The sequence below is a fragment of the Enhydra lutris genome, unplaced genomic scaffold (assembly GCF_002288905.1).
Source record: "Enhydra lutris kenyoni isolate GAN:26980312 unplaced genomic scaffold, ASM228890v2 scaffoldscaffold74, whole genome shotgun sequence".
Classification (NCBI taxonomy): domain Eukaryota; kingdom Metazoa; phylum Chordata; class Mammalia; order Carnivora; family Mustelidae; genus Enhydra; species Enhydra lutris.
Genome location: NW_019154158.1, coordinates 5,273,198 through 5,286,057, shown reverse-complemented (window position 1 = coordinate 5,286,057; position 12,860 = coordinate 5,273,198). Strand labels below are relative to the sequence as shown.

General features: G+C 54.5%; 1 protein-coding gene across 1 annotated transcript in view; it reads left to right on the top strand.

Moving 5' to 3' along the window:
• LOC111160101 (LDL receptor related protein 1) overlaps nt 1-12,860 on the top strand; it is a 79,227-nt gene that overhangs the window by 12,912 nt on the left and 53,455 nt on the right. The window contains exons 4-9 of the mRNA XM_022522937.1: nt 341-460; nt 1,640-1,768; nt 1,893-2,156; nt 11,125-11,287; nt 11,369-11,591; nt 12,592-12,781. Of these exons, the coding sequence (XP_022378645.1) occupies nt 341-460; nt 1,640-1,768; nt 1,893-2,156; nt 11,125-11,287; nt 11,369-11,591; nt 12,592-12,781 (1,089 nt within the window). The remainder of the gene's footprint in view (nt 1-340; nt 461-1,639; nt 1,769-1,892; nt 2,157-11,124; nt 11,288-11,368; nt 11,592-12,591; nt 12,782-12,860) is intronic.

Sequence of the window (12,860 nt, the reverse complement as noted above, 5' to 3'; positions counted from 1 at the left end):
ATGAAGGGACTGAGACTCCCTGTCCTCACTCCCTGCTGACCCCAGCAAGTGCCAGAACCCCTCTCTTAGGGGATGGAGGGAGTCCAGAGCAACCGGAGCAGGCAGATACGGCTTCTAAGCCATAATTCACTATATTATATATATAAAATATATATATTGGGCCCATCTTATACCCTCCCTGGCTCTCAGTTTCCTCACTTGCAAATATATTAGATGATTCCTGAAGCCTCTTCTGTCTCCCACCCTGCGGGCCTCGGAAGTGGTTTCCCAAGAGTTGACTGGAGTTGGGGGACCGTGACAGTCTGGGGGCCTGAGTGCGTCTTGCCTGCCCCCCCCACAGAGCTCCAAGGACCCTGTTCTCAGCTCGGCTGCCAGCACCACTGTGTCCCCACACTCAACGGGCCCACCTGCTACTGCAACAGCAGCTTTCAGCTGCAGGCGGACGGCAAGACCTGCAAAGGTACGTGAGCCTTGTGCCTGCGCGTGGGCCTGCTGAGGGGCGTGGCTGGGGGCGGGCGTGGGGCGGGGCCAGCGCGGAGGAGGGAAATGAGGAATAAGGGACCAGAGAAGGAGGCCTGGCTCTCCCGGCCTGCGGCACCAGGGCCATGGCTGTGAGCCCTAACCACTTGGTGTCACCAGATTTCTGAATTCCTCTTCAAATTTCATACGTGGTATATGTGAGTTTTCTTGTAAAAACCTTAAAGCATTGTAGGTAAAACCGAAGCCCCCTTTGACCAATCCTCTTCAGCTCTGCTCCCTTTCCCATCTCTGGCCGTCAGCTCTGTTATCAGGTTGCTGCCTCTGTCTCCAGGCCTTTTTCTGTACGCTGGTATGCACGTATTTGCAGATAATCGAGTTGAAAGCACTGTTTACATGCGTGTGCTCTTTTCACGTAAATAGCACACCGTACGTTCCTTTCCTCAGTTTTTTCACTCGGTGCATTCTAGAGAGTTTCCCATATTAATACGCAGAGATCTACCTCGGTCTTTTAGAAACCACTATGAAGTATGACTGTTACCACAGTTTGCTTGGCCATCTCCCTCTTGGTGAGTGAGATGTCCCAATTTCTCTCTGTCACGAACAGTTCGTCCTCTTCTGTTTTAAATTTACCTCCCTGGGCTCTTTGCACAAATGCCACTTTCTCAGGGAGGCCATCCCTAAAATCACAACCCACCGCCTGCATTCTCTCCCCCAATCTTTGCTTAACAGTTTTCCCACCAGCCACTTCCCACTACACTAGCCCCTCTAACATATAGTTTACTTTTTTATTTCATTTATTATGGAAATGCCAATATTTCATTTATTATCAGAATTTAAATTTCGTGAGTTTGAATATATTTTATTCATGGCTGTATCCTCAGAGCCTAGGACGGTACCTGGCATCGAGCAGGTCCTCAGGAAGTCTTTTTCTGAATGAATGGGTGACGTGCGTGTGTGTGGGTGTTTCACTAGGGACCGATTCCAAGTCTGGACTTGCTAGGTGATGAAGTTCGCACATCTCTCCTTGTGATAGATGCTGCCAAATTGTCCTCCAAAGTAGCCATAAGGATGGACAGCCCCACTGGTGATGTCTGAGGCCACCCACTTCCCTGCCCTCATTACACTGGAGATGACCGCGCTTTTGCCCCTCTCCCCGCAGACTTTGACGAATGCTCAATATACGGCACTTGCAGCCAGCTCTGCACCAACACAGACGGCTCCTTTACATGTGGCTGTGTGGAAGGGTACCTCCTGCAGCCAGACAACCGCTCCTGTAAGGCCAAGAACGGTAGGTGGAGTCCCCTGTGGCCACAGCGATAGATGGCCCCCAAGTTGTTCCTGGAGAGGGGGGCGGCCTGAGATGTCCTAGAAGAGTCCCTTGCCACATAGCCCCTTCTCTCCTTCATCTACAGAGCCAGTAGACCGGCCCCCCGTGCTGCTGATTGCCAACTCCCAGAATATCCTGGCCACATACCTGAGTGGGGCCCAAGTGTCTACCATCACACCCACTAGTACGCGGCAGACCACAGCCATGGACTTCAGCTACGCCAACGAGACTGTGTGTTGGGTGCATGTTGGGGACAGTGCTGCCCAGACGCAGCTCAAGTGTGCCCGCATGCCTGGCCTGAAGGGCTTCGTGGATGAGCACACCATCAACATCTCCCTCAGTCTGCACCGTGAGTCGCTTGCTCCCAGTCTGGAGAGCAGGGGAGGGCAGGCAAGATGGGGCAAGCTGGAGCCTGCCTGAGACAGAGGCAGAGGATTAGATGGGATGACCCCTGTCTGGGGCAGGAGTCTAAATAAAAAGCCCTTGACCGAGACCAAGGCAAGGGGCTGCACAAAATGACACCTATTTGGGGGTCAGAGGCAGACTGATGGCTCTGCTTCCTTCCCTCTCTCTGAGCCAGGTCTCTAGATGGCTCCTGATTTTTGGGCCAGAGCCAAGGAAGAGGGCTAAGGGGGCCACAAACGGTCAATCTCCAGAGACCAGGGACTGTCCCCTCTCAGAGGGAAGAGTGTTCATTAGACCACAGAGGGGCTTTCCCATGAAGCAGGAGCCAGGGCAAGGGAAAGAAAGGGCCTGGAGCCCAGGCAGAGCCTTGCTAGGTTGTGGCTGATGGCAAAGATGCCAGGGCCTGGCCGGGTCTATCCCCTGGCTCTGTTATTTTCCTTGGGGCCATCATCAGAATGGACCCACTGCTGCAGGGTGAGTGTGGCGGTGGGGGTCCTTCGGCTGTTTGGGGGGCTTTGTGGCAGTGACTGAGACTAGGAGAGGAGCAGAGAGCACTGGGACCACAGGATATTTTAGGACCTCTGGGATGTTTCCATTCGAACTCTCTCCCTGGGCTGTACTTTGCTATCTTAGGGGTGGAAGCAGGGCTACACCTAGGGGTGGGGCCAGGGCTTAGACCACTGCCTGAGGCAGCCCTGCTCATGTCCGATGCTGTTACATAAATGAACGAAACATCTGGCACCATCACGATTCCAGGAAGCACACTGCAGAGATGAGGGGGAACATCTGGCCTTGGTTGACCTGACCCCCGAGAAGGATGGTAACTTGATCTGTGATCTTGAGTAAATCAAGGTGTGCCTGCTTTGATTTCCTCATCTGCATCATGGCTTTGAGTTTGCCTGTCCAGAGCAGATCAGTTGAAGTGAAAGCAAGAGGTAACCCATAAGGTTTAGAATTGTGAACCTTGGGTCTGCTAGAAGATCTTGAAGTTCTTCATTGCCTCCCTGTATGATGATCACCACAGAAGACAGATCCCAGGAGGACACACGGGCTTAGTTCTGGACTAGCAGCGGTTCCTGAGAGCCCTCTGCGGCCTCATCGTCTGGTCCAGCTCCTCCAGAGCGTCCCAGGGGTGTCTCTGGGCTGTTGGTCACCAGGGCTCACATGTGACTGGACATGTCTTTCTTGGAATGCCAGGCTGGGGGCTGCCACGCTTGGTTGGGCAGATCAGGGAACCCAGTGGCAGCTAGGGTAGCACAGGGCGAGACCCCAAGAGACAGCTGCCCTCTCCCTGCTCCTTGTTGATGGCCCCACCCAACAGGCCTGTCTGGGCAAACAGCTCTGGCAGCTCCCTCCTTGGCCCTGCCTCAGGGCCAGATGATGGGCTCGTGGGTAGGCGGCTGGCGAGGGCACCCTGATGGGAAACTTCTCGGCTTTTGCTCTGGCCTGGCCCCTTCTCCTGCCTTCTGCCAAAGGAGAAGCAGGAAATAAGCTCAGGAGGGTACCCCTCCCTTGGCAAATAGAGCCTTGCCTCCCAGTCTGCTAGATTCATTGGGCCCCTCTGGGGCAGAGTCCAGGAGGCAGGGACAGACCAAGGTTCTGGGGAGGGAGGCTAGTCCTGTAGATGAGTGGGTTCCCATTGCCCCAGCCTCTGTCCCTCCTCCCTGCCCCCACCCCACCCCCCATGCCGCCTGGATGTCTGGCTGTCACCCTGAGGATAGTTGTTTTGCTCTCATCCCACAGACTAATTATGGGCCCTGAGATGAGGATGTCGGAAGTGTCTCTCCCCTAGCATCCTCCCCCATCCCTTGTTCAGCCCCTTCCCAGGAGAAGCTGAGTGGCCTGTCCTGGTGTGCGGGTGGCTGATCCCAGGCACTCACCTGTGCAGTGGGCTGCTGGCCTGTAATTAGCTCCCCAAGGGGGGATGAAGAAGAAAGGCTGCTGCTTTCTCCTGCTTTCTCTCTGCCTCCTAGGGGAGCTCTCCCTGCAATCATATCATTCCTGGCTATGACCATGACCTCCACTGCACCTCTGGGAGGGAGCCCCATGCAGAAGGGAGGGTGACAATTGAGAGGTGCTGGGGCCCCAGAGGCCAAGAGGCAGAGAGAGCCTACTTGCTGGTGTGGGAAGAAAGGGGAGCCTGCCCCAGAGAAAACTCTGGTAACAGAAATAGAATAGAAAAAAGGAAGGAGGCCAGGAAGTGAGCCGGTTTCACATGGGTCCTAGGGCATGTGTGCTCCAGACCCGCTCGGAGTCCCGAGAGCCCTCAGAGGGCCCCTCCAAGACCTTGCCATGCTCAGTGGTCGCTGCAGTCTCCAGGAGAGGCTCCATGGAGCCAGCATGGGGTCGAAGCTCCTGCTTTTTCCTGTCTTGATCCCAGCTCCTTCTCTCTGTTTCTACTCAAGAGTTGGGGAACACTTTCTGACCCACTTCCTCACATGTTCTGGAAGGGGGTGTGCATGTGTGCGCGCGTGCGCACGTGCTTTCCTCCCTTAACTGAGCCCCGGCTGCCAACACTTCTTCCTCTGTCTGTGACTTTCATTGGCCTGGCCCGGGGCGGGGGGAGAGGGGGGCTTTGGGGGCTAAGTCCTCACCCCTCCTCCTCCCTCCCGGGATGCATTCCCAGGGCCCATCCTCCTTTCTGCCATTGTCCCAGCAGCATGGGGAGGTCTCTGTGGATTCTGATTCTGGAAACATGGTAGTGAGAGCCAGAAGACCCTTAGGGAGGACTGAGGCTGACCCCTCAGTCTGGTACCGGCTTTCCCAAAGCAGGGATGCCTTGATTTTCGGTGGTACGTGGACATGCATGTTTTTATTGTTATGGTTACGTTTTTATGTAATGCACATTAGGAGACTCCTATAACTAGCACATCAAATCTATGATTTCATAGATGGCTTAAGATGCAGCAAAATAAGAGACGTGAGTTGACGTACAGTAACAGTAGGTAAATAATAGTATCAGCTGTATATGACCGTGGCAAGCATTTTGAAAATGATACACAGAAGACTGAAGTTGTGGAAACTGAGACCCAGAGGGTTCAGTAGCCCTGATAATAGCTGAGCCAGGCCCGGCCTGCCTCTTGTGCCTCTCACCACTGACCACTGGCTCAGGAAACCGTAGGTTCTGCCCAGGCCCCTGCAGGGCTGCCCCTAGGCAGGGCTGGGGGTCAGGTCAGTAGACTGACCCACCCTCCCAACCTCCCCACCCCCATCCCTGCATTGCCTTAGCTGTGCTCCTCTGACCTGTCTTCCCCTGGCTCTGAGGATGTTTTCCCCATAAAAAGAATGAGGGCAGCCTGCAGAAATGGGGCCCTCGGAAGCAGTGTGTGTGGGGAGGGAAGGTTCTGACGCTGCACGTAGAGGCCTTAAAGGAAGGAAGTTTTGCTGAAATCACTTAGGGTGTGAGGGGATGCTTTGGAAGGGCCCTCTGGGGTCCTCTGGTCTCTTCCCTGCATCATGCCGCATGTGGGAAGGAGAGGGGAGGCAGAAAAGGCCCCCAAGGCTACAAGCAGCAAAGTTGCGAAATGAGTCCCCAAGTCCAGCTGGCCAGCTTCACTTAGCCCTCCCTGTTTCTTTGTGTGCCTGTGTTATGTGTGTGCTTAAAATCACAACAGGAAATGGGTAGTGATGTGTCTAGAGGGAAGGCAGGGGGTAGGCAGAGAGTAGCCCCCTGAGTCTGCGATGAACTGACTTCCCCGGCTGGAAGGGGAGCTGTATTCCTCCTTAGCTGGGCGGCCCGGGCCCTCTCAGCATTCCCCCCTATGCATATGGAACCCTTCCAGATTTTATGTGTGAAAGCCAGCCATCCCCCCCCCCCTTGGCCTTCCTCACCCTCAGGGTATCAGAATTCTGGGGGGCTCTCGCCAGCACACCCTTTGGCCTTGTGCCGCCTGTGCCCTGGTGCTTCTTCTCCCCGCTCCCGCCCCGAATTTCCGAATCATTTCACAGCCCTTCTCTCCTCTCCCTGGCCCGGCCAGCCCTGCGGCCAGCCCCGTGTCTCCCGGCTCAGCTCCAGCCTGGCCTCTCCTCCCCCGCTGTCTCCTTGAAGCTGCCTCTCCACCCAGCCTGCTCCCAACACAGCCCCCCCTCCCTGATTTCAAGCCACAGGAAGTAACTTAAGCAAGAGAGATGCGTTTTAGAGCCCAGCAAGGGTTTCTCAATAGTGGGAAAACCCTGGTTCCGATTCAGAATCAGAGCTGCAGAATCTGGGCATCTCATCCCCGGGACCGGGATGGACCGCCTTTGTGGACCTGGGCCAGCCAAGGGAAGGAGCAGGGCGTAAACCCGATGCCGGAAGTGCAAGCAGTGCAGGAAGGGAGCCCCAGAGACAGAGGTGATGTGCTGTGGCTGAGCCCTGGCCTTGTTGGAAACAAGAGGAGCTAATGTCAGGACTCGGCAGGAAAACAGGAGCATGAGGACATGCCATTTGGCAGAACTTCCGCCAGGCCTGCCTGGCTATCTCTTACCTACTTGCAAAGCCCCCAGACTCCTGGTCGTCTTCCCCGGGTCTCTCTCTCCCCACCAGCCCTCAGGAAAGAGCCCCTGAGTGGCTCTAAGAAGCAAGAGGGTTACCAGACAGATGTGCTCTCCCAGCATCTTGGGGTGTCCCAAGGCCAGAGAATCAAGATCCTGGCAGTCGAAGGGAAGGGAAAAAGTGATGTCCCAGCACTAGGACAACAGAGTGAGGACTCAGTGCTCAACAAATATTTGTTGAATGAATCAGTGTATGTGTGTCAGACACCAGGGACAGAGATGAAAGATAGCACCTTGCCCTCACAATATTTGTAGTCAGGTAAACAGACTGTGATAAAAGGAGTGACTGGGGCTTATGGGAGTTTGAAATACAGAAAGCTTTCTTCTGGGGGCCTGAGCTGAGTCTTGAAGAATAGTAGGTGTTAGCCCCACACTGCCCACCTGGAGGGGCCGCCTGTAGTCGGGAGGCCACAGGGCTCTAGCTGAAGGCACAAATGGTAACTTGGTGGAGAAGGTAGGGAAGAATGGGATCGAGGTGAGGGAGGATGATGGTATGAACCATAGCTCCCATTTGTGGAGTGTTAATTATGTGCCAGGTACTGTGCTAAGTGCTATTAATGTACCATCCCATTTTACAGATGAGCAAACTGAGACTCAGACATTAAGTAACTTTCCCATAGTCCCATTTTACAGATGAGCAAACTGAGACTCAGACATTAAGTAACTTTCCCATAGTCCCATTTTACAGATGAGCAAACTGAGACTCAGCCATTAAGTAACTCTCCCATAGTCACATTTTACAAATGAGCAAACTGAGACTCAGACGTTAAGTGACTTTCCCATAGTCCCACAGTTGAAGGTGATAGACCCAGGATTCAAACCCACTGTCAGTGTCTGGACCCTGGCTGGGTCCAGGACAGAGCAGAGTGATGGGAGAAGTGGGGAGGTTCCTGGAACAAGGACTAGAATGCGGTGTGTTCACTGGGGATGTGGTTAAAGTGGGAATGGGGTTCATCCTTGCTCATCCTTCCTCATCTAGGGACCTCATGCCCTGTCCTATAATCTTTGGGTATATGGATGCATTGCAGGGTATTTCCTCTGGACACAGAGACCCCCTTCCTCCCCCAGATTTATTTTAGGGAGAGTGACTGGAGTCCTGCAGCTGAAGTGAGGGCCTTCTTGGGAATGGTGGGGCAGGGAGTTGTTTTTGGAAAAAGAGCCACTGTTTAGGGAAATGCCTCTTGAACAATGTGAATAGTAGAGAAGTCAAGAAAAATTGGAGTTATGGGGGTGCAGAGTGCTGAGCATTGGTGGTGGGGGGAGTGCAGGGAGGACTATCAGTTATAAACACACACACCAGCTCTATTCTGGAGCCTGGAAGTGAAAGTCTTTTGTGACATCACTGGCAAGCTGTGGTCTGTCCTCTGACTCTCTAACTGTCCTCCTAGCTTACTGGCCTCCTTCTCTATGCTGGAATCCCCCAACAGTGTGACCCCAGACCACCCCAGACCCTTCCCACCCCATAGCATTCTTCCCCTTAGGCTTACTTGAGATTCTCCTGTCTTCAAGAGCCCCTCTGGAGCATGCTCTGGGGTCAGCCCTGAGAAGGCTGGGGCTCAGCGGACAGCTGCCCTCTGAATGAGTTGGTTGCCAGAATGTTCAGGTCTTCTGGGGTCAAACCCAGGAGTCAACTTGCCCCCCATGCCATGAGATAGGCCAGTGGCCCAGACACTGCCCATAGGGGAGCCCAGGAGGGAAGGTGCCCTCTCTTAATCTGAGCCCATCTGTGTACACGGGCCTTGGATAGGTATGAGTGGCTGTGTGTGTGTGTGTGTGTGTGTGTGTGTGTGTGTATGTGTGCATGTGTGTGAGTGTGTGTGGTGGGGAGGGCAGAGGAATCTGGACTTTAGGAGAGAGGAAAATAATGTGGAGGGGGGTTGGATAACAAAGGATTTTTGCTTGCGACTAATAGTCTCCAGCTGCAAAAATACCAAAGTGGAGGCCAGGCCGGGCTGGGGACTCCCGTTCTTGCCAACTCCTCACCGGACTGCTGAGTGGGGCCCTGCCTGGCCTTTGCGAGGTGGAAGGGGAGACTGGCCAAGGGTAAATAATCTAGAGCAAGGACGAACCCTCTGCCTTCTCTCCTGAAATTGGCAGGGAACCCCGGCCAGGAAGGAGTCTCAAAGGTCGGCGACGTCCTAGGGGCATGGGGGGCAATTGTGGAGCTGCTCCTGGGATGGGAGGCGTTTGATGTCTTCAGATTTCTTCCTCCTTCCTTCTTGCTGAGGGAAGGGTGGATGGGGAGTGGGCCCACAGTGTTGCCAGCCCTGAGCTGGGCAGTGACTCAAGGAAGCCTCAGGAAGTTAGAGAGAAGGACACTGCTACACCAGCTGGTGCTGGGAAAACGGCTTCCAGTGAAGTTGCCTTGCATGCCAGCAGCCCCCCAGCGTGCCCACCAAGTAAAGGGCATGCGGGCCCGATTTGCCTTCCAATCTGTTTGCCTTCCCACCTACTTGCCTGCTAGAGGCGCGATGCCTGGGGCAGGTCACCCCCAACCCCTGCCTTTGGGGAGTTTGGGTTTCCTCCAGAGGCAGCCTAGCCACATTCATTTTAATCTGTCTTCTCTGTGGTCACAGCGTGTGGGGCAGTGTGATCGCCTTATCCCAGCACCGAGTCCTCTTCCTACGTGGCCCGGGACCCACATTTCCCAGGCTGCTCTGCCCCTCTCTTCCACTGTCAGCAAGATGGGCCAGTACTAGGAGCCCAGAGGAGACAGTGGCTGGGCTTGGGGGTGCGTCAGCAACCACAGGGGCGCTGCCTCTTCCCTGTGACCTCCTTCTCCGGTCACCTTGAAGGGAGGCTTAACAGGGGGGACCTGAAGAGGAAACTAATTTGATGAAAGCCCCGAATTGGCTCTTGCCCTTCCTCCCGCGGCCTAAGTCCTGTGACTGTGAGTCAGTGTCAGGGCCTAGCCAAGTTCCTGGGGAGCCATGTTCCTGTTCCCTTTGCCCCCACCCCCACCCACTGTTAGGAAACAGCCCCTGAATCCCTGTGGGGAGGGGGGAGGATTAGAGAGGGGTGGAGCAGAGCGCCTCGTTGTTATTATACGTACAGCTCTGTGGGGGCAGAATCATCCCCACTGGGTTTGAGTGTGGGTAGTGTGTGGGGGTAAGTTGCAGCCAAAGGCAGGTGGTCCACAAATCTCTTTACCTGTTGGGGCATTTGGTGGAGGTGGAGTGCAAGGCAGGGGTCCTGAGGAGTCATGTCTTAGGAGATTCCCAGTTTGCAAGAGGCATTACCCCTGGTGGTGGAAGTTGGAGGGGGCAGAGTGTGGATGGGAACCAGGGGGTCTTGGAGAGGAGCCCCCTCCCCCACCGAGGAGGCCAGCAGGGGTCCCTGTCCCCAGATTTCCACTGTCCACGCCCTCTCCCTCCCCTCTTCAGTCCTTTTTAGCCTCTTCCATCTCCCCCAGAGCTGGCATAGACTGAACGTAGGCACCTGGTCTCCATTCTCCTCTCGTCTTCACCTTTCTGAAGCTCCCCTTCTTTGTGAACCATGCCTCAGTTTACCTTCAGAGTCCTTTTATGGCCCTCCTCCTATGTTCTTGGTCCACCAGCCTTATATCTTATTTTCTGCTCCTTCCCACCCTCCCTAGGATAGGAAATTGAGCAAGAGGGACACTGAAGAAGTGGGAACGGGGGTGAGTGGAGGAAGTCTGGTCCATGTCACTGGATACCATGGGCCTTCCCTTTTCCCTGTCTCTGGGCGCCATGTTTGACATACTTTTCTCTCAGATTGAATTTATTGATGGTGTACCCTGCTTTTCCACTTTTAAGAGTCACGCAACACATACTAGTCTGGTTAATGCCCTGGCTGGCATGAGATAAACTGACTTACCATATAATGTTGAGGCACATCCAGCCAACATCAAACATGTGTGATGTTTTAGTTAGCCTGAGTGCTGGTATCTCAAGTAAAAGCATATTTAAAAATGTTGGAATAAGCTAGGAGACCTGTCCTCCCTGCCTTTTAGGATTCCAAGAAGACGGTTCCACTCAGGGGACGGCTAGAGCTGGGGAAACCTGTCCATCAACTAAGCAGCCATCACAGACCCAGTGTCTCCTGTGTGCTGGCCCTGAGCTCCGTGTGTGGAGCAGGGCTTCGTGGGGTGGGGGGGCAGTCAGACACTTTTCCCTGGAGAAACCAAATAGGTTTCTCAGACACTTGTCTTTGGAGAAACCAGATAGAAACCAGATAGGAAAGATGGCAAAGAATACAAGGTAAAATGTGCCTTTGCCAGGCACTCCTATAGGAGCTCAAAGGGGAGAGAGAGGTCTCCCCAGAGGAGGTGGACTTCCAGGGGTGGGTTCTGCACCAACAAAGGTGGGCATGTCTGCAGGAGGACCTCCCCCCATAGCTCTTTCACTCACATTTTCCAGACGTGGAACAGATGGCCATCGACTGGCTGACGGGCAACTTCTACTTTGTGGATGACATCGATGATAGGATCTTTGTCTGCAACCGAAATGGGGACACATGTGTCACTTTGCTGGACCTGGAGCTCTACAACCCCAAGGGCATTGCATTGGACCCAGCCATGGGGTGAGAGGGGCGGGGCGAGGCTGTGGGGGAAGGGAGAGTGCCCGGTGCCCAGAACCCAGTTAACGTGCCCTCTGCCCACAGGAAGGTGTTCTTCACTGACTATGGACAGATCCCAAAGGTGGAGCGCTGTGACATGGACGGGCAGAACCGCACCAAGCTGGTGGATAGCAAGATCGTGTTTCCTCACGGCATCACGCTGGACCTGGTCAGCCGCCTCGTCTACTGGGCTGATGCCTACCTGGACTACATCGAGGTGGTGGACTATGAGGGCAAGGGCCGGCAGACCATCATCCAGGGCATTCTGGTGAGGGCGTGGCTTGTGCTGGGTGGCCATCCCCTAGGCCTCCCAGTGAGAGGGAGGCTGACATGGGAACACGTTTGCCTTCTCATGGGAAGCGGGGTGGGTGTGAGCCCTTCAAGGAAGGGAGTGGATATAGCTTCTACTCTGATGGAAACAGATCATATTAGAGACACCTTGTACTTCTCTTTTCTCACTTGATCCTTACAACAACCCCTGGCAGGGAAGCGGGTAGGTATCTCAGTTCCCTTTTGGCATGAGAAAAAGCAGGGTCCAAAGAGGTTAAGAGATTTGCCTGAGGTTACACAGCTGGGAAATAACACTGGGACCAAGTCTAGAAGCCCTTCCAACTCGGAGATGGCACCTCCATTTTGGGACCATTAAGGTGCCCAGCTGTCCCTGTTAGCCCTGGACATGCCATAAACCAGCAAATCCCTTTGTCTTGGACAAGCTGGAACAGTCAGTTCCCTTGGATAGGTTTTGTGGGTAGCAAGGGCTGCTACCCGGCTTGCTTGGGACAAGTCTGTCCCCTGAACCTTCCCAAAGCTGGGGGCTAGGATTGGGCTAAGAATGTCCTCCTGTGGACAGAGGTTAGGGCCCAACTCCTATTCAGTCCAAAAGGGGTTCCATCCCCCACGGTGTGCCTGAGCCTGTAGGGGCCATGGTTCCTGCCCTCAGGGGGTTTGAGCAGAGTGGATGGGGTGAGTCCACAAATCGCCGGTCAGTGGATAATAGCCAGAGAGATGGAGCGTGAAAGGAGAGCCTGCATCTGGTTACAACATCCCAGAAGTTCTTCAGAGAGATGCCTTGTGAAGGACGAGCAGGATTTTGACAAGTAAAGATCTCAATAGACAGAAGAGACCGGGGGAAAGCATGGAGTTAGACAGCTATGGAATGAATTGGGGAGTGCAAATATTGAAATTTGGATGGGATGGTGAGGGGCTTTCCAGGGGCAGAGGGAGGATCCCCTTCTCTCACGCTGACCTTTCTTGCCTGCCCGTCTCAGATTGAGCACCTGTACGGCCTGACCGTGTTTGAGAATTATCTCTATGCCACGAACTCGGACAACGCCAATGCCCAGCAGAAGACGAGCGTGATCCGAGTGAATCGATTCAACAGCACTGACTACCAGGTGGTCACCCGTGTAGACAAGGGTGGTGCCCTCCATATCTACCACCAGCGGCGTCAGCCCCGGGGTGAGTGGGGCCCTGCAGCCCCTCCATGGACCCTCCTGTGGGAATGGCTCATTCTCTCATACCATGACTGCTTCTCGTA